The 26,428-nt window shown below is 45.6% G+C and overlaps 1 protein-coding gene across 5 annotated transcripts in view; it reads right to left on the minus strand.

The window, feature by feature from the left end:
• Window positions 1-26,428, minus strand: part of TACC1 (transforming acidic coiled-coil containing protein 1) — a 107,194-nt gene that overhangs the window by 11,209 nt on the left and 69,557 nt on the right. For 3 of the 5 annotated variants that reach the window (XM_055118679.1, XM_055118675.1, XM_055118671.1), the window contains exons 3-10: window positions 21,310-22,381; window positions 18,582-18,617; window positions 17,102-17,162; window positions 13,101-13,221; window positions 10,573-10,625; window positions 6,011-6,133; window positions 3,352-3,428; window positions 2,032-2,075 (exon numbers count right to left, since the gene is read on the minus strand). In XM_055118679.1, the coding sequence (XP_054974654.1) occupies window positions 2,032-2,075; window positions 3,352-3,428; window positions 6,011-6,133; window positions 10,573-10,625; window positions 13,101-13,221; window positions 17,102-17,162; window positions 18,582-18,617; window positions 21,310-22,381 (1,587 nt within the window). The remainder of the gene's footprint in view (window positions 1-2,031; window positions 2,076-3,351; window positions 3,429-6,010; window positions 6,134-10,572; window positions 10,626-13,100; window positions 13,222-17,101; window positions 17,163-18,581; window positions 18,618-21,309; window positions 22,382-26,428) is intronic. The other 2 variants (XM_055118678.1, XM_055118681.1) reach the window with 2 other exon arrangements.

A 26,428-nucleotide genomic window follows, 5' to 3' on the forward strand; every position in this document is an offset into this window, starting at 1 on the left:
AGTCATAATCAAATGCAACAGCAGATTATTCAACGACAGTTGCTCTGTGTGAGCCTGGTTCTGAGCAGTGGGGCCCCTGGTGAGGACGGAACCAAGTACCCACTCCCAAGGAATAAGATCCAAGTACTCACATGACCAAGCACCCACATAACCAAGTACCCACTCTTAATGACTTGGTTCCAAGTACCCACATAACTAAGGACCCACTCTCAAGGACTTATATCCAAGTACACACTCAAGGAATGAGAGTTTTGGAGGATGAGGTATGGTTATAGGTGAGGGATGGGGGGCTGGGGGAGCTGGTGAGAGGTGGTTCCTGTTGTGCAGAAATGCTGCCAGAGATCCAAAAGCACTGGGGAAGGGAGCTAGGCAGCAGCCCCTAGAAGGCTGTCTACACGGGCAGCAGTGCCAAGGCCCTGGGCTGGAAAGGTATTTGGTGATATGGACGGTCAAGAATCTTTCAGTGCCGAGAACAGAAACTGCCTGTAATGTAAAGGTGCCTGGGGAAGCGTGGCCTGTTAAGGTGGAAGGAATTTGCACCAAGCAGAGACCCCAGGCACGGAGACAAATGCTAGCTCAGCCCTAAGCTCTGTGCTCTCTGTTCTGGCCCACCACAGCTTTCAAATGCTGGTAGTCCCCTATGATGGACCTTACCACAAGTGCCACGTGGATCTGGGAATTCACCCCTGAACTAATACTTACAGGGTTCCTAGTCCCTCTCAGACACACGCAGAGCAGCAAGCACTTCACACACCTGCAGTGTTCCTTCCCGGCCATGGCTGCACCAGCCTGCCTTCCCACTTAGGACCGTAGCCAAGTGTCCTTCACACAGCCTACTTAGTGCCATGCTTTTCATACTTTCATACTTTTTTTTTTTTTTTGCTTTTTGGGTCACACCTGGCAATGCTCAGGGGTTACTCCTGGCTTTGCACTCAGGAATTACTCCTGGCGGTGCTCAGGGGACCATATGGGATGCTGGGAATCGAACCCGGGTCGACTGCGTGCAAGGCAAACGCCCTACCCGCTCTGCTATCTCTCCAGCCCCCAACTTCCATACATTTTTGTTAGTGGTTTAAAAAAGAGAGATAATGCTTCTACAGAATCAAATTCAAGACTACAGCAAGGGTGCAAATGCTGCATTGCATCCCCAGTCTTGCCAGTGATCTATTTTAGACATCCCGGGGATAGTGCCGGAGTGCTGTCTACTGTTCCAACGAGCAGGAGGAATGTGTCTCAGAGGCAAACACATGTACTAGACAAGCACTGTTCAAGACCTCTAGTGCTGCTGGCTATAAAGTCAAGGTTAACAAATCACCATTGCTCTTTAGTGGTGAAACTAATATGTGCTGATCAGAAAAATGCTGTGTTCAGAAGCTCTCAGGAGGGGCTGGAGTATTAGCACAGTGGGTAGGGTGTTTGCCTTGCACGTGGCTGACCCGGGTTTGATTCTCAGCATCCCATATAATCCCGAGCACTGCCAGGGGTAATTCCTGAGTGCAGAGCCAGGAGTAACCCCTGACATCGCCAGGTATGACCCAAAAAAGAAAAAAAAAAATTTTTTTTTTTTTTAAAAAAAGAAGCTCTCAGGAACCTTACCCTGTGCTTCCCCTGACAATGAATGCTTTGGTATTCAGTAATCTACAGTTTATGGTGGCTTTATAGAACACAGCTACTGCAAATATGAGAATCAATTGGATTCAAGTGAAGAACAATTTGACGTGTGTATTCTGCTCTGAAAATTGTTCCAGGAATGACACCATGGTTTTAAGTGCTTGTCTAGTAAGAAAGAGGTCATGAGTTCATAACCTGGTGCTGCCTACATGTACATAAACAATCCTGACATTTCTGCCTGAAATCCCTGGTAAGGAAGGACCCAACTCAGCAGCCTAGGAATTATCACGGGCAAGCAAGAGGTGATGAGCTTAATCCCTGGTGTTGCTGCATGTGTGAGGGAATCGGAGAGCTCCACAGTCCTGGTGAGACACATAAGCAAGATTCTGGGTTTCAGACTCTAGAAAAAAAAGTCCTTACCAATCATTTGGGCAATGGTCTTTTCATATTCAGCGACAATTTTCCTTAAAAAAAAAGAAAAAGGAGGGGGGGAAAATCAGGAGAATTTTTCAGACAGAAAGTTGAAACTTCAAACAGAAGCTGAAGAAATGTCACACCATATAGACACAAACATATTCTGACAAATTTATACAACCCACTTATCTGCTCTGGACTTGCTTTGTTTTGTCTTGGGGTCACACCCAGTATTGCTAAGGGGTGACCCCTGGCTCTATGCTCAACACCTAGTTGTACTTGGGGGATCATATGGGGTGCCAGGTATCAAACCCAGGTCAGCCACGTGCAAGGCAAGTGTCCTACCTGCTGTACTCTCTCTCTGGCCCTGGACTTTCAAAAAATATTTATATAAGATTTACTAATTTTAGAAAGGTAGGACCATTCTTGCTTGGGATCACACTTGGTGGTGCCCAGAAGCAGCTCCCGACTTAGTGCCCCAGAGACCAGGCATCAAAGCCAGGCCTCTTGCAGGAACCATCTCTCCAGTACCACATACATATCACTCTATTAATTTATTTGAGGGGGGGCACTCTCAGTGGCGCTCAGGGTTCACTTCTGGCTCTGTGATTAGAGATCTCTTTTTTTCCCCTTGCCCTATAGGTTTATTTATTTATTTTTTTATTAAATCACCATGTGGAAAGTTACAGTTTCCAGGCTTATCTCGGTTATACACTGCTCAAACCCATATTCCACCACCAAAAACCTCAGTATACCTCCCACCACCCAACCCCCACCCCCACCCCCACTTGCGTAGCTGATAAATTTTACTTCATTTTCGGTCAGAGATCTCTTATGGTGAAGCATGAGGGACCATATGGAGTGTTAGTGACTGAGTCCCAGTCAACTGCATACAAGGCTGTACACCCACTGGACTACCTCTCTGGACCCAAATATTTCAAACAAATTAATGTCTTTTCAAAAGAATGACTTAAGTTCTGCTCATAATGTTCCTGAACAATACATAGTAAGTTAACAGCAATTAAATATAATAACTGGTTAGGAATTATTGATGACAGATTTTGGTACAACTAGCAAAGCCTTGAACTTATTAACAGATGATTCTTTGTAATTTTTTCATGGCTTCATCTCCCCAACATGGCAGAGCCTGGGAAGCTACCCGTGGTGTATCTGATATGCCAAAAACAGTAACAAGTCTCACAATGAAGACATTACTGGTGCCCGCTCGAGCAAATCCATGAGCAACAGGAAGACAGAGATACAGTGATTTCATCTGAAACTGGATGCAGAAAGGCACCAACCCCTTCCCCAAACTGGCAGTCTGACCTCATCTCCAAGACCTCCTGGCGGGTTTCTTCGTATTTTTTCTTCCATTCATTTGCTTCTATCTCCTTAGTGATTATCTAAAATGTATGAAAGATAAAGTTTGGTGAGAGACTGAAAACAACAGAAAACCAGGATCATCTTAAAATATTCCGTCTACACGAGGCATATAAAGCCTTGACATCTTTAAGCACACGGAACAGGAGTTGACTATTTAGCTGGTCCATGACTATTTATCTGGTCCATGACTGGATAGACACTAATACTTCTGTTTGGGTGCCTGTGGCCTGTCTCACTAGAGTTGATGGCCTTTGAAAAAAATGTCACAAATATCTAAAAGGCCCTTGGCAGAGAAGGAAGACTCTGCAGTCTGCTCTGTAAGCACAATGTGCCTAAGTCTTGGGGGAAATGGACCCTTGCCCACACAGGAGGCTTTGAAATGTGGCCACCAGGGTAAAGTGAGCAGAGACAGTCCCAGGTGATAATTACCAGGTGTGAATGTGACCTTGACAGGCCTGGCTCTCAGCTCTGGACACCAGTGACTGCGCGACAGGACACCAAGAGTAGAGCCATCTGTCTTGTAGATACACAAAATGTGACTGTGCCACAAAATCATAGTGTTGGACATTAGCATGAGTAAGACATTCCTTCTGTCAATACCCCTCACCACCGGACATAAACGGAGCAGCAAAGGGCCCAAGCCTCTATCCATCTGCATCCATTTTGCTCCTAGCAGGATCCTACCCACTAGACAAAACCCACACCCCTCCCTAAGATACCCTCATGAGCCAACTGGAAAGAAATACTCTCGGCTCATCACTACATGGGAGGTTTGCTCAGGACCGCATGGTGGCCTGCGGATAAAACAGTGACATTCCCAGAATCAAAGATCACCCTGCCCCCAGCTCAGGAGAGAGGACTCATGGCCACCTGGACAGGGAGCCACCAGGCTGCACCCCGTGCTTGCTCATATCCAGCCCCTACAGATAACAGGCCAGACCAAACACACTGGTCCCACTGGTCTTTGTTCCTTTCTCCCCTGTTCCCATCCCAAAGAGCTTACAAGCCCCCTTAGTCTCTCCCAGTGTACAGCTCTACCCCAGCCTCATGCAAGGTTCGTGGAGTTCCGCCCCGAAGCGCTCCCCAATAAACTTCTACTTCCTCTACTTTATTTGTCTCTGTCCCTCTCTCTGTGCCGGACAGGGTTCTCAGATCTATCACTACAGACTCCATTTGCCCCAGCCAGGAAGTATATGCTCTGGAGAGCTCCTCACTACTGCTCACAGTGGTGAAGACAGGACTGACATCTGTCATTAGTCGTACGACGGGCATCTACATCTCTACATTCTACTTTTGGGTGGGGGTAGGGATAGAGCCCAGGGCCTCACCCATGCAAAGCTGAGCTATATCTATCTCTCTAGCTGAGCTATATCTTGAGTTTCAAATAATACTATTTTTCAAATAATGCACTTTTCCAAGCTACTAAGGACCTTTATCAGAGTCATTTAGCTATTCTCATCACATAAAAACAAAACTACTATGCCAATGCATACTTCTTCTCTAAAACAACAAAGTGAAACCATCGAAGAACACACAAGTCAGAAGAATTATGATAGGTGAGAACAGTAACCAGTCCACAATAGGTTAGACCATCTTTCTTATTCTTTATATCACCCAGGAAATGCAGTGATTTATTTTGAACAAAGGTTGCTCAAGAAGCATAATACAGGAATTTGACAGTTGAACTACTTCAAGAGCAGCTGAAAACAGAAAATAAGTTTAAAATACTTCAAGCTGAGAATGTAAGAAGCTATTAGGTGAGCATGTGAATAGTGCACACATTCATTCTCAATTTAGGTGCTGGCTTAGCTGTCTATGTGGACAAAGTTGGCAAAGTTAGATATTTAAAATTTTACGGGGGCTGGAGCGATAGCACAGTGGGTAGGGCGTTTGCCTTGCATGCGGCCGACCTGGGTTCGATTCCCAGCATCCCATATGGTCCCCAAGCATCGCCAGGAGTAATTCCTGAGTATAAAGCAAGGAGTAGCCTTTGAGCATCATTGGGTGTGGCCCCCCAATTTTTAAAAAAATAAAAATAATAAAATAAAATTCCATGGTCCCCCAAGCACTGCCAGGAGTAATTCCTGAGTGCATGAGCGAGGAGTAACCCCTGTGCATCGCCGGGTGTGACCCAAAAAGAAAAGAAAAGAATTCTATGGCTTATTTATTTATACAGTTGACACTCTTTTAGGAGCTTAGTCTCTTAGAACATTTAGTGATGGATCTGCTCATTAATGAATCTCTTCGTTCATGAATATTTATTCACATCCACAGTAAAGAAATGTCTTTTGAGTTTTATTAATCAAGTATCGTACTATCAATAGAATATTTAAGATTTTTTAAAAAATTCCATGGCTGAAAGACAAAATAATGTATAGCATTTGAATCAGTGGTCACCCCCCACACACATATCAGAATGCAGGCTCCAGTGCCAAGCCAGAGAGTTACAGGGAGCCCTTTATTGGAGGCTAAACAGGCATGGGGAATAAACTCTGGCTGGGGATGATGACACAAGCTAACAGAGATGGAATCTACCCACTGGCAATGGGCTACATTTACAGAGGAATGGAGCGATACATGGACAAAGCAAGACAGTCTTTACCTCCTCTCTTATCAGCGTGAGCACGGCGGTCTTATCTGACTCGCTGAGGCAGATGCCATCCAAGGGGCTCTCCCCTCCACAGGCCACGGACACAGGGGCCTTCTCCGGGGAATCAGGCAGTCCCTGTGGGGAAAGAGGGCGAGCTGAATACATTCAGTGTCTTAATCCCAAAGAGCCTTCAGTAACTTCATTACTAAAGTGATCGCATCCTTGATTTTAATTTTGTTTTGTTTGGGGGCCACACCAGACTGCTCAGGGTTTACTCCTGGCCCTGCCCACCAGAATCACTCCTGTCAGGGTTTGAGGGAATATATAGAGTGCTGGGGATCGAAGTCTAGGTTTGGCTGCACACAAGGCAAATAAGTGCCTTACCCACTGTACCATCTCTGGCCCCTGATCATGTCTTTAAAAATTTGCATACAGGGGAAAGCAAAATAAAACAAACATAAGCGAAAGAAAGAAAGAAAGAAAGAAAGAAAGAAAGAAAGAAAGAAAGAAAGAGAGAAAGAAAGAGAAAGAAAGAAAGAAAGAAAGAAAGAAAGAAAGAAAGAAAGAAAGAAAGAAAGAAAGAGAGAGAGAGAGAGAGAGAGAGAGAGAGAGAGAGAGAGAGAGAGAAAATGCTATCTAGAGGTGGGGAGAAAGCTCATGTTGGGTATGTGGAAACCTGGTCTTGATTCCTGGCACTCCACAGTTCCCTGAGCACTGGCAGGAGTAGCTCCTGAGCACTGCCAAGTATGGCCTGAAAACAAAGTCAAATATCATATCTACTTATACAAGAAAAACTGTTCTTATGCCCTGCCAGAGGTATTGCTTCTTCAAACACATAGAAGTGTCACTGCCAGAGCTGTAAGTGCTAAAGAGTTACACACAGACAGAAGTATCCAGAGTTAAATTCTCATATTTCGGGTTATTTCTGGGGTTGAGAGTAGATATAAATAAGGTTTCCAATAACATATTGATGAGATTCACTGTTTTGCAGTGATGTCAGCAATACTATACTATGAAGGAGCGCCGTTATTTGGGATTTTATTTGGGGTGGGTTGAGGGGAGGGATAGGAACACAGTGGCTGTGTGTGGGTACTATTTCTGGCTCAGGAGGCTCCTGAGGGACTAAGTGGATCAAATGGTGCCAGGAATCGAAACCAGGGCTTCATCCGTGCAAGATAAATGCTCTACCACTGAGGCACAGCCCTGGCAGTATCAGTATGTCACCTTCTGATGCAGCACTTTTCCCATAAACTCAGGTTCCAGAGTTAGATGTGGTGGTATTTTGTTTTCTACAAGAACAAAGACTTCATACTATTTTCATTCTTCAGATTCTGTGTGTGTGTGTGTGTGTGTGTGTGCGCGCGCGCGCACAAAGCTGGTGCTCTCCTTCTGTGCCACATTCCTGGCGCTCTACTTTACTCCCTAAAAGGCATTTTTGGGATTATTCCCTCCAACCTCTGAAAGAAAACATTCTGAACAAATAGGGCGAGTCGGGGAAAATGACACAATGTCATTCCAAATGCCAACCAGAGTGTCCTGGGAATAATCTCAGTAATGTTAATGTCAACGTCAGTATTACAGGTCAGTTCTTTGTTGAACCAAAACTGAAAGTCCAAAGTCAATTTGCATCCATAGTTTTTAATTCCAAGATCATTATAGACTCACTGTCTCTCAAGAAAACACTAAGAGCCATATACAGGATTTTTGCACAGTCACACAGACACAACCCAAGGCCCAATCGAGAAACCTCTGCTCAGGACACAGTAAAGAAATGCAAATGTTGCAGGCTGATAGAGAGCTCTGCCATCAGTCGGAGATTAGGGACCCTCACCCCCACCAACAGATTCCAGGGTCCACCCAGTGGAGTCAGAAGCCAGAGTGGTGGACAGTCTCTGAAATGACCCCCACTGGCCCCCACTTCCTGGTACTAATCCTTTGTATGATCTCTTCCCCTTGGTGTAGGCTGGTTCCAGTGATTCACTTCTACTTGGGTACAATGATGCACCTGGCAGTACTCAGGGGCCATTCAGTGCGAGGGGTCAAACCTAAGCCTCCTGCACACAAAGCATGTATTCCAGACCCTGAGTTCCATCTCTGGGCTCCCAATCACTCACTTCTCAGGAAGAGAATATGTCACTTCTGAGAGGACATGGCAAGAAGGCTTCAGCCTTCATTCTGTGAGAGCTCAGGGGGGGCAAGTAACCACATAAGGGGGCTAGACAGGTGGGAACGGCAAAGCTGGCCTTGACTGAGCTCTGGGAGGTACCCCGGCAGAGGTACCCAGCAAGACTGGACCAGGATCCCTGATCCAGAAACGACAAGATAATAAATGTCTGTTGCTTTAGAGAATTGGAACTGTTGATTTTTTTTAGAATAATTAATTGATAAGAAACATATCAACTCTGGACACTTTAATTATCTTATTAATTTCCTGTATCATGTTTCTCTTTGCCTCTCTTGGGCCAAAGACAGCGCTCAATGGCTGAGTGCATGTTTTATGTGCGAGAGGTCTGGGTTTCATCCCAAGCATGATTCGGTGCCCCAGAACCCGTGGGAGTGACCCCCTGAGCACAGAGCAGGGAGTAACCCCTGAGCACCACCAGGTGTAACAACAAAACCAAAACAAAGAACTTAAGGGGCTCGGGCAATAGGACAGTGGCAGAATGCTTGCCTTGTAAGCTGCTGACCATCCGAAGTGGTCCGGCAAGCCTCGCCAAAAGTGATCACTGAGTGCAGAGCTAGGAATAAGCCCTGAGTCTGCAGGATGTGGCCCCCAAAACCAAAAACAACAACAAAAAAACTTTGGTTCAAAGGGAGGATCCTAGCAAATAACCTAGCACCATAACCAAGTGATCAAAGTCAACTTCCCGGAGCTGGAGTGATAGCACAGCGGGTAGGGCGTTTGCCTTGCACGCAGTTGATCTGGGTTGATTCCCAGCATCCCATATAGTTCCCCGAGCAATGTCAGGGTTAATTCCTGAGTGCAGAGCTAGGAGTGACCCCTGTGCATTGCCAGGTGTGACCCAAAAAGAAAAAGAAAAAAAAAGTCAACTTCCCCCGAGATACACCTAGATAAGCATCACTTCTGCAGTCTTCTGGTGTCCTCTCTCCAAATGGACAAACACAATTTAAGTGTGAGCAAACACTGAAAAACATTCAGTGAAACATCTCAGCAGTACTCATGGAAGCCTGAAGCTCAGGAAAGGCTGCGGGACTGTCGGTCTAAGTGGGGGGAGGAAGGGGTGGACTAAAGTAACACAAGGACGGTGGAGTAGGACCTTGGGCACGTGGGCAAAGGCGCAGCGACTATGAACATCAAAATGATAAACAATTATACTCTTGTAATCACATGACCTAAATTTTACCAGGAAAAAAAAAACCAGAGTGCAGTACAGTGGGTAGGATGTTTATCTTGTTTTTGGTTTTGTTATTTTACTTTTGTTCCACACCCAGCAATGCTCAGGGGTCACTCCTGGCTCTGCACTCAGGAATCACTCCTGGCGGTGCTCGGGGGACCATATGGGATGCAGGTTTCAAACCCAGGTCGACTCTGTGTAAAGAAAGTGTTCTTACGCGCTGAACTATTGTTCTGCCTCAAAGGGCACTGATTTTGAAAGCAGATGACGGGGTCCTGTCCCCAGCATCACAAATAGTCCACAATCCTTGTCAGAAGTGATTCCTGAGCACACAGTCAGGAGCGCGCAATGAGCAGAGTCAGGTGTGGCCCCCAAACTGAGAAATATTAAATTAATTCAATGTAAAAATAAAAACAAGAGACTAAGAAGCTCAAAGCTGAGAAGTGACTTGGTCCATTCAGACAGTTTCAGTTCATGGGGCTGGAGGCTAGTACCGCAGATAGGGGGCTTGCATGCCTTGCACAGGGCCAAGCTGGGTTCAGAACTCGAGGAACTGCAATGTCAGGGATGGAGCCGGGGCTCCCACAGCAAAGCACGCGGCACAGCCTCTGGCCAGCCCCACAGTCTCTATTTCTCAGATGAGCTTAAATACAGTGCTCTCTCTTTCCCTTTCTCCCTCCCTCCCTCTCAACCCAGGGCCACACACATGCAAGGTAAATACATTACCTGTGAGCCACACCCCCACCCCAGTAGTGCTTTTCAAAAGAAACAAAAGAAACAGGATGAAAACCATATATAGTATAAATATTTTCAGTAGCCACTTTTTTAAATTGAAAAAAAATAGGTGCCATTAATTTTTATAACATAGCTTATTTAACTCAGTGGATTCCAAATATTACCTCAACATGCAATCAATATAAAAAGCTAGACACTTTCTATTCCTGGTTTTGCGTGTGTGCCTTACCAAGTCTTCAGAAAGTGTATTTGACATTTTTAGACCCTCTGAAGTCAGACGGACCCCGGTTCCAGTGCTCAGTGCCAGGGGCTACTGTGGGGGCACCATCCTCAATAAACAAACTGGTGTCTCTACTGCGGTCCCATCACCAAAGAATGATTAGAATTTATTTAACAAACTAACATGGGCTTAAAGAAAAGAAATCAAACACCAAAATCCAAAATGAGAGCCCCACTCCCCGCACCGTCCGCAGTCAGACTCACAGGCAAGGCCGGGCCATCCTTTCCTGTCGTCAGGCTGGCCTCTTTCTCTGCACCTGAAACACAGAGAGTCATTTTTACCATCACCGAGAGGTCAGCAACTCCAAGCGGGAGCCTGGGAAGGCCAGCGCAGGGGCAGGACATCTGTGTTCGCGGAGAGCTTGCATTCTGTGGCCACGAGGGCGCTGCAGAGAAGTGCGCAGTCAGGCAGCCAGGGCCGGGCAAGTGCAGGTGACACGAAGAGCAAGACTGCCCCCTCGTGTCCACAAAAAAACCTTCACAAATGAACTGCACTACTGTGGATTATTGATTCTATTATCCAATCTGAGAGAATTTAAAATTCCACCCCAGAATGGTATGCTCAATCTATGGGCCTAGCAGATAAGTTTCACTGTTTACAAACCAGACTCGTGATCTTCCCAGTACCCTTTAAAACTGGTTTCTGAATCTCTAAGTGTAACTTCTACTCCACCAGCAGAGGCAATATTTAAAAACAAAGAACAAACCAAGAGTGCTTTCTCTAAGGAACAGAGGGGGAAAAAAGCACCAAGTACTATAAGGTGCAATCCTCGACCTGGACGCTTAACCAGCCATCTGCTATTGCTACCTATCAACAGGGGATTCTCTAAAACAGATGTGATCCCTACTGGTTTTCTTTTCCAGTTTGGGGGCCACACCCAGCAATGCTCGGGGCCTACTAGTGACTCTGTGCTCAGGGAAGCAGATGTGGTGCCAGGGACCAAAATGCAGTAGGCTGTGTGGCCTAGCCCCGGTCCACGCCTCTGACCCCACATCATGCTCGGTAAGACCTTCAGTGGCTCCCCAGTTCCTCAGCCTAACACTCCTTTACCCATCTGCTCTCTCCTCATCCTGAAAGCTCCCGGGCATTCTAGCAACATGCAGATTCTTTCCAAAGAATTCTTCCCGAGAATCCCTGCGTGAGATTCTCTTCCCCTGATGCACATCTATTTGTCTCCATCTGCCTCTCTATTGGGAATGGTGTCTGATGCACGGGACAGAGCAGTTCACCCGTCTCACCTCCACCCCTGCAGAGCCATAGCGTAGGCCTGGGACAGTCCCCCTGCTGTCCACCAGCTCTGAGGATAGCACTGTAGTGAATGAAACCGCAGCTCTACACATTTCTGCTAAAGAGCTTTCCTCCCACTGAGAAAGAACATTATGATTCAACAAGTATGCATCTCACGTGGGGGGAGGGGGGAATCAAAACTAAATCACTAATGATCCTTAGCCTCAGAAACTCATCAAAATTACTCTTCTAATAATTACTACACAGAACAGGATCACTAAGAAGAAATGCCAAATGGAAGCCAAGTGACATCTGAGATAGACCTGAGCGAACAGGCAGAACTATTATAGGCAGTGGCAAAGAAATGGACTTCAAACAGAAGTAAATCCAAGTACAACAGTACCTGGGCATTAGCCTGTATAACTGTGGTAGAGGAGCATAAACGGGACAGGAATGGATGGCAAACAAGGTCTTCAGGAAAGTCACAGGATAAGTAAGAATAAGTAAGAAAGTGCATTTACTTTTTGGGATAGGAAAGTGAACCGGAAAGGAGGGGAAGCCTGAGTGGATTTGAAAGCAGATCTGAATTTTAAAAATTCTAACTATAAAGGCCCAAATGAAACTATGCTATGCCAGGACCAAGGAGGTAGCTCAGGTGCTACATGCACAAGGCTGGGTTCGACCCTTCATCCCACAAGGAGGCACCCTAAACATGGACCTGGGGCCAGAAGCCCCTCCACGCTCCAACAAACCAAGCACAAACTAGACAAATCATGCCATGGAAAAAATCTGAGTGTTTAATCATGGGCATTAAAGCCAGGAACGTGAATCTAAAACTCCACGAATCCAAAGTTAAAGATGTGACTTGCGACCTAGTAGAGTGTCAGCTCTGACGTATTTCAAACAGCCCATCAGCAAGAAGCTTCAGCACAAGTTAGGTTGGGCTCGATTGAATAGCAATATGAATTTAAGAGGGCACTGGTTAATTTCAAAGAGTAATCTCAGAGTCTTCTTCTCTTTTCCAGGTAAAGAACCAAAGCATCCATGGGGGAAGGGGGGGGAGAGAGAGGGAGGAGAGAGAGAGAGAGAGAGAGAGAGAGAGAGAGAGAGAGAGAGAGAGAGAGAGAGAGAGAGAGAGAGAGAGAGAGAGAGAGAAGAGACAGGCGAGTGCCTGTTCTTCATGTGGGAAGGCTGGGTTTAGTTCCAGGCACACACGATCCCCCACATCATCCCAGCCCTAAGAACAGCTGAGTGTAGTCCTAAAAACCAAACCAAACCAAACCAAACCAGGCCCAGGTCAGCAACTGAAATCTTTCAAGAGAGCCGAGTCTCTGATCTCCGCAGGTACCTCATGCCTCAGACTTTCAGGCCTTTCTATGCTTATGTACACTACAGAGATGAAGAGATGCTTCCATACCTGCTTCTGAGGATGAAAACGCATGATTTATGGTAGACACAGGAACAATGGAACATTCAAAGTACTCCAGGTCTTCCTCTGGCTCACCTTTCACCTCGGGCCCGGCTGATTTCTGACCAAAAGAAGTGGACACCAGTTTCTCCTCATCAGTTGCGTGGCCATCTCTATTAGAAATGTCTGAAGTCTGGAAGACTGAGCCACCTTCATCCTGGGAAGTAGAGCAGAAACAAACATGCTCCCTGTGAGGAGGGAAACCAGCAAGAAAAGTGCCACCATAGGAACCATCTCTTAGGGACAGAGCTGGAGACAAATCAAGGAGAACCTGCTAAACCAACAACTCACATGTTTTTTTTTTTAAAACTACCATTTGTAATTCAAATCTGAAGTCTGAAAACTTTTTTTCCAGCCTAGATTTCTGCTTGTTTTGTTTTGAATTGGGGTCATGCTCAGCAATTCTCAGGGACTATTCCTGGCTCTGAGACCAGTGATTCAAGTGCTTAGAATTAAACCCAGGCATCCTTCATGCACAGCATACTCTTTGTATGCGGGAAGGAGCTTTGCTTGATCACATCCAACGATGCTCAGGGGTTACTCCTGGCTCTGCACTCAAAGAATCACTCCTGCTGGGCTGGAGCGATAGCACAGCAGGTAAGGCATTTGCCTTGCATGCGGCTGACCCGGGTTCGAATCCCAGCATCCCATATGGTCCCCTGAGCACCACCAGGAGTAATTCCTGAGTGAAGAGCCAGGAGTAACTCCTGTGCATCGCTGGGTGTGACCCAAAAAGAAAAAAAAAAAAAAGAATCACTCCTGCTGGTGCTCAGGAGACCTTATGGGGTGCCCGGAATCAAACCCAGTGGTGGTGCACAAGACAAATGATCTACGGCTGTACTATACACTCCAACCCAATAACACAGGCACTCTAGCTTGTTAAACTACCTCTATGACACAACGAATTTATAAACAAAAGGTTTTAGTGGTCAGGGCTGGAGTAATAGCACAGCGGGTAGGGTGTTTGCCTTGCACGAGGCCAACCTGGGTTCGAATTCCAGCATCCCATATGGTCGCCTGAGCACCGCCAGTGGTAACTGCTGAGTGCAGAACCAGGAGTAAGCCCTGTGCATCGCCGGGTGTGACACAAAAAGTAAAAGAAAAAAAAGGTTTAAGTGGTCAACACAACCTTTTAAAAAATTTGTTTATAATGGGGCTACAGCCATAGCACAGCAGGTAGGGCATTTGCCTTGCACGCGGCTGACCCAGGTTTGATTCCCAGCATCCCATATGGTCCCCTGAGCACCGCCAGGAGTAATTCCTAAGTGCATGAGCCAGAAATAACCCCTGTGCATCGCCAGGTGTGACCCAAGAAGAAAAAAAAAATCTGTTCATAAACATAGTGATTTTGGGGGGATTTTCCAGTGAAAATCTGGAATTTGCCTCAGATTTTCTGGTAAAATTTTAACTTTTCAGCTGGAAATTTAAGTAGCCACAACAGATGCAATCAATGCCTGTCATAGTTTAAATACTAGCTTTGCTTAATTCAATCTAGCTATTCTAATGTTCTGATACAATATGAGATATATAAATTTAAATGTTCTTGAATACTAAGAAATTTATATCATTCCTTTTCCTCTCCTAATTTATAATTCTACTTTATGTCTATTAAAAAATTATCCCAAAGAGGGAGAGAAGGGAAGTGCCTGACACAGAGCAATAGAGGCAGGCTGTGGTTAGGGGGGCGGGGGGGGGGCGGGGAGAAGGAAACAGGGGTCACTGGTGGTGGGAAATGAACACTGGTGGACAGACAGATATTAGATCACTCACTTATGACTGAAACCTGATTATAAACAGCTTTCTAACATCTCTTGGTGACTCAATTAAAAAAATAAAAAATCCCAGGAACCAGAGCAATAGTACAACAGGTAGGGCTTTTGCCTTGCCTGTGTTTGACTTGGGTTTGACCCCTGACACCCAATAGGGTCCCCAAAGCCCCACCCATCAGACATAGTCAAAAATGGGTCGGTCACATGCAAGACCAGCTCACTACCAGCTGTGCTATCACTCTACCCCAAGACATATTATTTCCTAAAAGCAAAAGTAAAAAATTGACCAAAAAAGGTCAATTTTCTATGGTTCTTACTGTCTGATTTATCAGAACTGAGTCAATGCTTTTACATGGTTATTTATTAATGAAGAATTAATCAAATGCGAATCCTTTTTTTTTTTGCTTTTTGGGTCACACATGGCAATGTATAGGGGTTACTCCTGGCTCTGTACTCAGGAATTACTCCTGGCAGTGCTCGGGGACCATATGGGATACTGGGAATTGAACCCGGGTTGGCCGCATGCAAGGCAAACACCCTACCTGCTATGCTATCACTCCAGGCCCTCAAATGCAAATCTTAAAGTATTTATTATTCTGTACTCAGTGCTCCTGGCTGTGTTTCCAGCAATCAGGCCTGCTCTGGGTACTATTTTCTCGGCCCTACCCCCCGGCATTTTAAAATCTGAAATACGGACTAGATAGGGGGCTCAATGGCTGAGTGCAAGCTTTGCCTGCAGAAGGTCGGGGGTCAATCCCCAGCACCACATGGTGCCTTGAAGCCAACTGGAAATGAGCCCTAAGCACAGAGCTGTGACAGCCCCTCAGCCCCAATGGAAGTTGCTCATGGAAAGGAATTAAACACATTCCATTTGTGGTGTTTGCCTCGCACATGACCATCACTGACTGGACCCTCAGCATGCATACGGGCCTCCAGCGGGGTGATCCTGGGCACTCGGCAGGAACAAGTCCCGAGTACTGCTGGACAAGGCCCACACCCCACCCCATCCCCCAGATCCATTCTATTAGTCAACAAACGCATTTCTGCATTCACAGTTATACAGAAAGTTTTAAAAGGAGGGAGGGAAAAATCTAGTTGCAATCAAATGGGCTGTGTTTCCTAATTCATATAGCTATAGACAAAATTTATAGCTAGAATTAAACAAAAGTCAGTTTTGTTCTGACTGGTCTTGGGCTTGGGAATCACATCCAGTGGTGCTGGGAGCTATGCCCTTGAGAGCTCCAGGTAATACATAAGGGTCCATGCAGTGTCAGGGTCCAGCCTCTGGTGCCTCAGGTTCTTCAATCCTCTGAGCCATCTCCCTGACCCATCAAAAATTATTTTTAATGCTACATTAGCTATTAGCACAGGTTCCTCTATTTATTTCACTCTAGCAGAGAGTTAAAAATCATTGAGTTAAAAAAAAAATCCAGTCATCAGAGACTTTCTTTTGTTGTGGTGGTGGTGGTGGTGGTTTTTTGTTTTGGGTCACACTTGGCCATGCACAGGGTTTACTCCTGGTTTTGCACTCAGGAATTACTCCTGATGGTGCTTGGGGGACCATATAGCTTGTTGGAAATCGAACCCAGGTAAGCCGTTTGCAAGGCAAATGCCCTCCCCGCTATACTACCGCTCCAGCCCCCATCAGAGACTTTCTTAAAATTTACATCAACATTTAAGATCTTCCCTCTGAAACGCCCCAGACATTTCACAGCCAGTAGTGAAACACCCTAGTAAGATGTAGACCAGGTGAGAGAGACTTTATAAGTGGAAAGGGGGCTGGAAAGGTAATACAAGGGTTAAGGTGTCAATCCATGTGAATCCCTAGGACAACATACAGTCCTTGGAACCCCACCAGGGGTCACTCCTGAACAGAGAGCCAGGAATACCCTGAGCATTGCAGGGTATTGCCCCAAAGTGGGAAAGGGATCATTCTGAAAGGGCCCCCTTGTCCTCAAGGGTGCTCTCAGATTGATTTCAGGGTGGTGCAGTTCTGGTCACTCCTTAGCTGCGTACTACAGTCCAGCGTTTCTCAGCTGGAAGACATGGACAGTCCTAGGAGACCCAGATGAAGACTGTGTAAACTAGGGAAGAGGAGGGGTGTCAGAAGAGCAGACCAGGGGTCTCACCAGAAGGATGGGGGCAGAAGAATCACATGAAGAAAGCAAAGTTGGAAAAGAGTCACAGTGAAAAAAGGCTGAGGAACACTTCTAGACACACTCATCATCACCAGCTTGAGGACCACCGTGGAGACAGACATGGGCTTACCTGAGAGCATTCATCCAAAGCAAGAGCCTGAGTTTCATACTTCTTCACCTTACAGCCACTCCTGGAAGGGGAAGAAAAATGGCCAGACCAATTTATAATCATATTAGCAATTCTAAGCTATGAGATGAAGCAACAGTAGCAGGGTGTGCAAAGAGAAGCCAAAGCAAACAGCAAAACACAAGTTCTACATCTGCATGTGAGGGAGGGAAAAAGCTTTTGTGTCTCTGGGTCTTCTCCCAGGAGACAGGGAAAGCAAGAATTAGCTCAGCTCATTCTCAAAAGCACTCCATACACGCTTCCATGGAATGTTAAACACCAAGACTCTAAAACCCCCACCCCACTCCCCAGTTTTTAATTACACATTCCCCAACAACTTTGAAAGAAGAACCTTACAACCCAGAGATACTCAGTTCATCTGATCCTTACTCACTTGGCTTTGACATTCATTAGAAAAATTACCACGCTGGACCAGAGTCTTTAAAAGTTCTTTATTGTACTAAAAGCCACAGAAGTGTGATAAAGTAGTTCCAGACCTGTGTGCTAACAAAGAAGAATTGTGATCAACAGAAAATATAAGATAATTTTAAGTATCACGACTCCTATTAAGCAATATGATGGAAAATCATAGCCATAACCCAGGAACATTTAAACCACCCGTTAATCCAATCACTACTTAAGATTCTGTTCCTTTTTAATAAAATTAGAATCCCTGGTTAAAAAATAAGATTCCAGTAATGCCAGTGTGATTGCCATCCTTCCTCCACCTCCCCAACTGCAACTTTTTTATGGGGGTAAGCACGTAAGTCACCATAACGTAACACAGCTATTATCCAGTTCACCATTTTCTTTCCTAATACATTTTAAGTATCACCTGGTGCCACCAAACTAAGTCAATTGAAGCCTTGCTTCAAGCCAGCATCCTTATCTAGTTTAAAACAAAACAAAACAAAAGAACCACAACAACAACAACAAAAAAAACCAGGGCTGGAGACAGCAAAAGGCTAGCGCACATGCTTCGCATGCAGAGGCCAAGGCTGAATCCCTGGCACTGCATGGTCCCCTGCGCACTGCCAGGAGCGACATGAAGCACAAATCTGGCAGTAGCTCCTGAGCACTTCCAGATGGGCCCCCAAACCACCCCGCCCCAAATCAATATTTTTCAACCTTAAGCAGCAGAGCAGGCCCCCAGGCCAGTACTGGGATGGCCTCAGGACCAACCCAGCACAGGTTCCAAGTGCATGTGTTTAGGTGTGCCAAGCCAAGGAGAACAAACTCTTGTATGAGAGACAGGGACACTGAGCGCCACTGCGCTAGGCACAGATATTGCAAGGCTAAGTTACCGGCAAATGAAATGCAAACCATCATAAGGTCAAACTCAGAAAAGGAAGCCAACATGCCATGGGAAGGTGGGCTAGAAGAGTTGGCAAGGAAACTGCCCAAAGTCCTAGGGACAAACAGAAACAACAGCAGGAGTACTTACAACAGAAAACAGAGAAATTTCACTTGTTCAGTAGTCCTGGAGCACCAATAAAATCAGAGACAGGAAAGAGACAGACAGATGGAGAAAAAAAATCATGTAAAGCCTGGAATATTTATCTCTAGTTTAGTAAATGTCAAAAGGCTTCAGAGCTCTTTCTGTGAGATGAGAAACAAATTCAAAATATCATATACATGAACGTCAATAATGGTGAATGATGATTATTAACTCTAATGTAGTAAAGAAAGTGGCAGAAACATACAGAAATGCCATATACTCGAACTTTATATGAGAAGTAAATTTTCAAATATTTGTGAATGTAGAGTAACACAATTTCACTACTGAGCTAATGTTCATGTCCAGACATCCAGAAAAAGAGAATGTGCTTAAGCACAGAGGGAGACAGTACCAAGTAGGGTACTTGCCTTGCACGACCCTGACACTGAGTTCAATCCCCAGTACCTCCTCTGGTTACCTGAGTCCCACAGGAGTGATTCCTGAGTATAGAGCCAGGAGTAATCCCTGAGCACCATGAAGTGTGGCCCCAAGAAACACAAACTCTTAGAGGTCATCTGCTAAAAAACCCTCTTACCTATTTAAAATAGCAGAGAAAGGGACTGGAGGGACAGCGCAGAGGGTGGGGTGCTCACCTTGCACACAGAGACCCAGGCTGGACCCCTGGCACCCTAGAGGTTCCCCCTGAGTCCCCAACAGGAGTGATCCTTGAGCACAAATCCAGGAGTAAACCCTGAGCACTGCCGGGTGTGGCCCCCAAATAAAAACAAATGTGCATATATGAACTTACAGCTGATAATGGATCTGCTTCTATCTACTATATTTACATATCCCTAAGATGTTTAAAAAGACTTTACATAATTTAGCTTATTTGAGATGCAATAATATCCAATCTGAGAATTCAATTATATGCATCATTTCAAGTAATACTATATTAATCAAATTTCTTATTATCCTTTAGATTTTACTAAATGTATATGTTGTCTTTCCTACCAATGAAGGAATTTGCTAAACAATATTCAAGAGTTACACAAGAGGTTGAGCAACCTTCTCTTGCAGAAAGATGCGCTTTGATTGCATAAATTAAAAAAGCATATATCTATATAATATGAGATCAAGGGTCACAGATAAGTTCAAAGGAAAAGCACTTCCCTTGTAGGTGTGAGGCTCTTGGTTCAATTCCCAGCACAAAAGGGTCCTCTGAGCACTGCTGGGAATGATCCAAACACAAACAAACAAAAAAACCAAAGCAACAAACAAAAAAGTACAAGAGCAAGAAGTTCACACACCAAAAATGGAAAAAAATGCTACCAGGTGAAGGTGTAATGATCCAGAGAGAAGGTACTTCTTGCTACTAAGACAAAGTATAGGATATGGATGAAGGAGTAGATGCTTGCCTTGTATTCAACCAACCCTGGTTTGATCCTAGCACCATATAAGGTCCCCCAAACTGCGAGGAGTGATCCCTAAGCACAGAGCCAGGAGTTAAGCCCCAGAGCACAGGCAGGTGGGTTCCTCAAATCAATAAATATACAAACAAGGCATCGGGTAAGTTTTCCTCCCTTTGTCCCAGATTTAATTTTACCTGACATGGTGCACAGGGCACATGCTCTCAACACAGATTTTAAAGGAAGACTTCAAAGCATTCGACACACCTTTCTAGGGCAGAAGCCAACACACATCCCACACGCTGTTTAGAGAGAGGTAACGATCCTTAACCACAGAGTGAGCAGCAACCTGGTTATATTTTCAGCAGTTATTTACTCAACTGCTCGGATAGAGTCAAAGAATAGATCAAGAATAATCAGTGAGATCTGATGGCCCTGACAAGTTCTGAAGATACTTTAGGCTGGAGAACTGATTCCAGCTTTGCTTATGCTTTTTGGTCCTAATCAATACAATAGTTTGGGCTCATTGATGTTTTGCTCTGGCAGAACTCACTACCCTACCTACCACTTTCCTAGCAGTGCAGTGAGGAGCTCGCCCTCCCTTTGCCTACTTCAGGATCCTTCGACTGGGGATGGGGAGCACTCTGCAGAGGTGCTGGAGGCCCGCAGGGTGGCCCTGGCACTCTTCAGCCCAAATGAGTGAGCTTACGGGCTGGGTGCTTTAGTTCAATGAGGTGCTGCCACTTAGCCCAGCAGAACCAGGAGTCCCAGGCCAGGTATTAATCTACACCACTGCTCCCTGTGGGTTAGCCACAGAAAATCTGAAACTGGTGGTCAGCACTGACACTTGAATTTGGTAAATGAAACAACTTATAACATCCCAGATGGTACTTCAGCGAAACCAACAAAACCTCTATTCCCTATGTCTCTCTCTTCCCTCCTCACCGGAAGGGGAAAGAGCTAAGCATTTATTTAAAGCTGAAAACTTAGAAATAAGGCAGAGGGGCCGGAGCAGCAGTACAGCAGGTAGGGCTGAGCTGGGATCAATTCCCCGAGTCCACCAGGAGTTACCCCTGAGCACAGAGCCAGGAGTAAGTCCTGAGCACTCCTGGTGTGGCAAGAAACCAAAACAAAAAAACAGAAACAAAACAGAACTCTAAAAAAGGAAGCCTTTAGTTTTTCTAATTCCATACAAAAATTAGGCCCACAAATGAAGCCTGATCTGTGGGCCCACTGTCTTTCAAAGCTAACTCTAGTTCGCCAAAACCTACAGGGGTCAGCTGCCAACTTGCAGAAAAGACACGAAGTACATACACACACACACTCACGTTATTAACCGCGACTTGGCCTTCTTGGGAGACTCTAAGATTTCATTAACATGATTAGCGGCAGGAGAACAAAAGTCATTGCTGGGAAAAGCTGTGGCTGGTTTAAAGGGATCCACGGACTCAAAGTTGTCTGGGTCAAAGTGGTAGGATCCTTTGGAGGAGAGGGGAGGGGAGTTCTGCAGCGCAGACTGTCCTGCTGAGGTCCCGCTGAAGGCATGGTCCCACTGGCTGGAATCTGGCTTGGAAGGTGCTGGGGAGAGAGGGGGGTCTTCTGAGGCCGGGGCAGGAGGCTGCTCTGCACCTCTGGTGCCATCTTTCTGGACCCTGGGGGGCTGCTTGCTACCCAGCTTCCTGCCAAGTTTCCTCGGAAGGGCTTTTCTGGACTCGACAGCTTCCCCGTCTTCTGTGAAATCAAACTCAAGTTTGAGGGGTGGACCCCTTGATTCCTCCAGCAGCCCCACCCCCGAATCATTGGCGTTGCTACAGGGAGCCTTAAATGTCTCCTGCAAGTCGGCGGGCGATTTCTGGAGCCTGGAACCTTCCGGCAAAGGCTTTACGCTCCCATCCACTTCTGCACTGAACTGACAGGAGGCCAGAGGAGCATCCGATGCTGGCAACTCACAAGCAAAGGCTTTCTTCCTCAGGGAGACAGGTTTGGGTTTTCTGAGCTTACTCCTGCAGGTCGCAGGTTCCAAGCTGCTGTCAGCCTTCAGGTCAGCTTCCGCAGACGCGTCCAGCATGACCCCCATGCTGTCTTCTGTCATTGCCTTGTCTTGGACAGTTTCCTGCGGACCGGAGGGCAACACTTCTCCTGAGTCTGAGCTTTCACAGCCATAAGATGTATTTGCTCCAAGGGCTGGTGGGGCAGTCACAGGATTCTTGGTTGCTATTGAAAATGGCCTCACTATGGAAATCTTGTTGACTCCTGGTTCAGGCTCTTCTTTAAAACCCTTGACTGAGCAAGACCTGACAGCCTGCTGTGATACCTCATTTTCTGAGAGCCCAGAACAATCTCCGGACGAACATTTTTCAACCACTTGTGCTACAAGCTGTTCATCGGCTTCTTGGGATTCTAAAACAAAACACAAAAGTTATCTATTAAAGAATGAAAGAATGATTTTTTTTTTTTTTTGCTTTTTGGGTCACACCCGGCTATGCACAGGGGTTACTCCTGGCTCTGCACTCAGGAATTACTCCTGGCGGTGCTCAGGGGACCATATGGGATGCTGGGAATCGAACCCGGGTCGGCCGCATGCAAGGCAAACACCCTATCCGCTGTGCTATTGCTCCAGCCCCCAGAATGATCTTTCTTGGCACTGGAAAATACTCTTTACTAATTAAATTCACATAGACAAACAGCACACTCATGCTTCTTTGCTTTTACTAATCATACCTGAAGTTCAGTAAGAATGGCAGTGTGTATTGAAAGGAAATAGGCCAAAAATAAATCAAAAAATAAAGTTTTCCATCCCAAACATGCAAATAATAATTATACCAAGTAAAGTTATTTAGGAAAAGAATAAATAGATATGGGTTTACTGCAAAGTGTTGATATGATGGTAGATTTCTGCAGGTTAAAATAACTGGACTGAAGAAATCTTAGACTTCGTTGGGTACAAATTTTATACAGAAAGCAGGTTTTTTTTTTTTTTTTTGGGGTCACACCTGGCGATGCACAGGGGTTACTCCTGGCTCTGCACTCAGGAATTACCCCTGGCCGTGCTCAGGGGACCATATGGGATGCTGGGATTTGAACCCGGGTCGGCCGCGTGCAAGGCAAACGCCCTACCCGCTGTGCTATCTCTCCAGCCCCCAGAAAGCAGGTTTTAATCTTTAGGTATTAAAACATGAGTATTCTTTATTTCAACATCCAATTCAACTTTTTTTTTATTTTGCTTTTTGGGTCACACCCGGCGATGCACAGGGGTTACTCCTGGTTCTACACTCAGGAATTACTCCTGGCGGTGCTCAGGAGACCATATGGGATGCTGGGATTCGAACCCGGGTCGGCCTCGTGCAAGGCAAACGCCCTACCTGCTGTGCTATTGCTCTAGCCCTTCAACTTTTGTTTTAAAATATATAAGCAGGGCTCGAAAAAGAGTACAGGAAGTAAGGCAAATGTCTTGCATGTGGCTGACCCTGGCTTGACTCTTGGTACCATTATGACCCCTCCCCAACAATCTCTAGGATGACCTGGAGACCCCTGCTGGGGTGGCCCAGGTAAACCTCAGCATCACCACCTGAGCAATTCTACATTTTCAGGCCTTTGCATTAAACCACCAGCCCAAATGGGCAAGAATTGCAAGAGGGACTTCTGGGCTTCTTAGCACTGCTGGGGTGACACCCCCAGTGATAAACATACAATAAAATATATAAACATCACTGATACTTTTTGATACCTGGCCCCCCCGGGGCCCCTCAGGCAAAACCAGGGAAGTAACAACCACACACACCTCCCTCACTGGCAGCTGGAAGTAGCCTCCGACTACTTCGGGGTGTGTTACTTTCCCCACCAAACATGCACACGTGAGGGGCCAGGATATGACTCAGTGCCTAACACATCTGCCTTGCAAGTATGAGGACACATATTTGGTCTCTGCTGCCACTGCATGGCCCAAGTGTCATCCTGGCAGCTGTGCCACATGGCACCCCTGGCCCTGATGGTGATATCTGTGCACACTGCAGTCAGATAGGCCTGGCACCACAGCAAGTAGGCACAGACCTCAACTAAACCAACATATGAGCCTCACACAGGAAGCGTGACTTGGCAGCCCATGTGTGACCACAATAGCTAAGGTGGATGACCTGAAAGCCCAGAGTCAGTAGGTCTGTGTCATTCCTGTCGACACACTAGAATACCAACAGAGGAAAGGGAAGGGGAAAGGTAGTGATTCTAATCAAACAAAACAGCATGGTTTCCATTAACTTAGGAGCAAAATTACAAATGAGGCAAAGCCTTATTTGACAGCTCTTGAAATGGAGGATTTTCCACTGTGCTTTTTTTCTATCAGATACTCTGAAAACTTCTCAAAATTAAATTAAAAACTTGGGCTGGAGCTATAGCTCAAAGGGCTGAGCATTAAGCTTTGCAACAAGGAGGCCCAGTTCAAACTACACACACACACACACACACACACACACAGAACTGGGAGCTGGAGAGAGTACAGTAGATAGGGTACTTGCCAGGAGTGGCCCAAAATCCAAAGGGGGAATGTGGAAATACAAGTGCATCTCACACAAAAATTTAAAAAGGACGTTTGACACTATTGTGACACTTAATCCCACATGGATGCAGATTCTCTGCCCTCTCTCCATATACTTGAACTGTTGTGAACGTGTTATTGGTGGTTTCTTTGCATTGATGCAAAGAAGGTCCACAACCAAAGAAACCCCAGATAAATCCTAGTTCAGCACATTTCTATATGTCTACAGGTAACAAGCTCAATTAGAAGCCAGTTTTGGTGCTTGTCAGTTTTTGGACTTAACAAGTGTGAATAATAAAAATGAATATTGGGGTGCTAGAGAGAGTACAGCGGGCAGGGTGCTTGCCTTGCATGCAGCTGACCCAAGTTCAATCTCCAGCACCACGTATGTCCCCTGCCAGGAGTGATCCCTGAGCTCAAAGTCCCAAATCCCCATCCCCCAGGAAAACAAAAACAAAAGAAAGAATAGGGGGGGGGGCGAAATTTACTCTTTATCCTCACAGTAACATGATAAACACAAACAGTGTCTAAGGAGGGAGAGAGAATCAGATTTATCCTGAACAATTTCCTCTAGCTGCAGAGTAGAAAAAGAGGTAACAGGGGTCAAAAAGAATAAATTAAAAGGTTAGTATGTTACTCTGGGGGCTCTGGGTAATGAATGGGAAGAGAAGCATACACTATTTGAGAGGGGGAAAATGAGGCCAAATTCATAAGGCTTAGTAATAGGCTGTTACAGAAATAAAGACGCAAGTATCAACATTGTTAGCACTCATTGAGGTTCAGCCCATAGGAAAGAGCCTGTGGGCTGTTGAGAGCGGGGCAAGTTGGACTGGACATGCTGAGCTCTGGGGGGACTCAGAAGTAAAGAAGGGAAGCAGACAGAGAAACTGGGGGGCGGAATTGAATCATCTCACGTAACTGAGGCCATGGGCATTGAAGGGATTCTCTTAAAAGCTGCAATGAATGTTACATAATTATGTTATCCTATTCCATTCTTTCATTTCTGAAACTTAATATTTTAAATGTAAATCTTTCCACAGATGTTCTTTTAAAAAATCAATTTATCGGTGGCAGGAATATAGTGCAGTAGCAGAGAACTTGTCTTGCATGTGGGAAGCCCTGGGTTCAGTATCTGATACTGCAAAGAAGGAAAAAGAAAAAAGAAAAAACAACCAACTAGGAGGACAAGAAATACCCATTGCTAGAACGGGTAGTGCTGACTCCTGGCAGGACTCAGGGGACTAAATAGGGTGCCAGAGATGGAACCTGGGCCAGCTCATGTGCAAGCAAATGCCCCCTACCTATTGTACTATCACTCTAGGCCCAGGACTGATCCAATTTTATTTTATTTTATTTTATTTTATTTTATTTTATTTTATTTATTTATTTATTTGCTTTCTGGGTCACACCCGGCGATGCACACAGGTTACTCCTGGCTCTGCACTCAGGAATTACTCCTGGCAGTGCTCAGGGGACCATACGGGATGCTGGGATTCAAACCCGGGTTGGCCGCATGCAAGGCAAATGCCCTACCCACTGTGCTATTGCTCCAGCCCCTGATCCAATTTTAAATAAAATTAATCTGATCTGTCTTTTACAAATTAGGAAAAACATCATTAATAATGATTTTGTAGTTTGTGTGTAAGAGATGCTTATAAAACATTTTTGACATGATACTTGGAACTTGCTTTTAAAAATACCTAAGCAACAGGGGCCAGAGAGTGTCCACTGGGCTGAGAGCTGCTGTGCATGGAGACAATCTAGGTCCCCTCAGACATGGTCCCCACCCCCTATGGACTGCTTGCACACTCTGGGCACAAAGCGAGGTGTAACCCATGAATACCTTCAGGTATGGTCCCCAAAACAAAACCAAAAGACTCAAGCAGTAAAACAAAAGAAAAAGGAGAAAAGAAGAT

Source organism: Sorex araneus, chromosome 1, assembly GCF_027595985.1.
Source record: "Sorex araneus isolate mSorAra2 chromosome 1, mSorAra2.pri, whole genome shotgun sequence".
Taxonomy (NCBI): domain Eukaryota; kingdom Metazoa; phylum Chordata; class Mammalia; order Eulipotyphla; family Soricidae; genus Sorex; species Sorex araneus.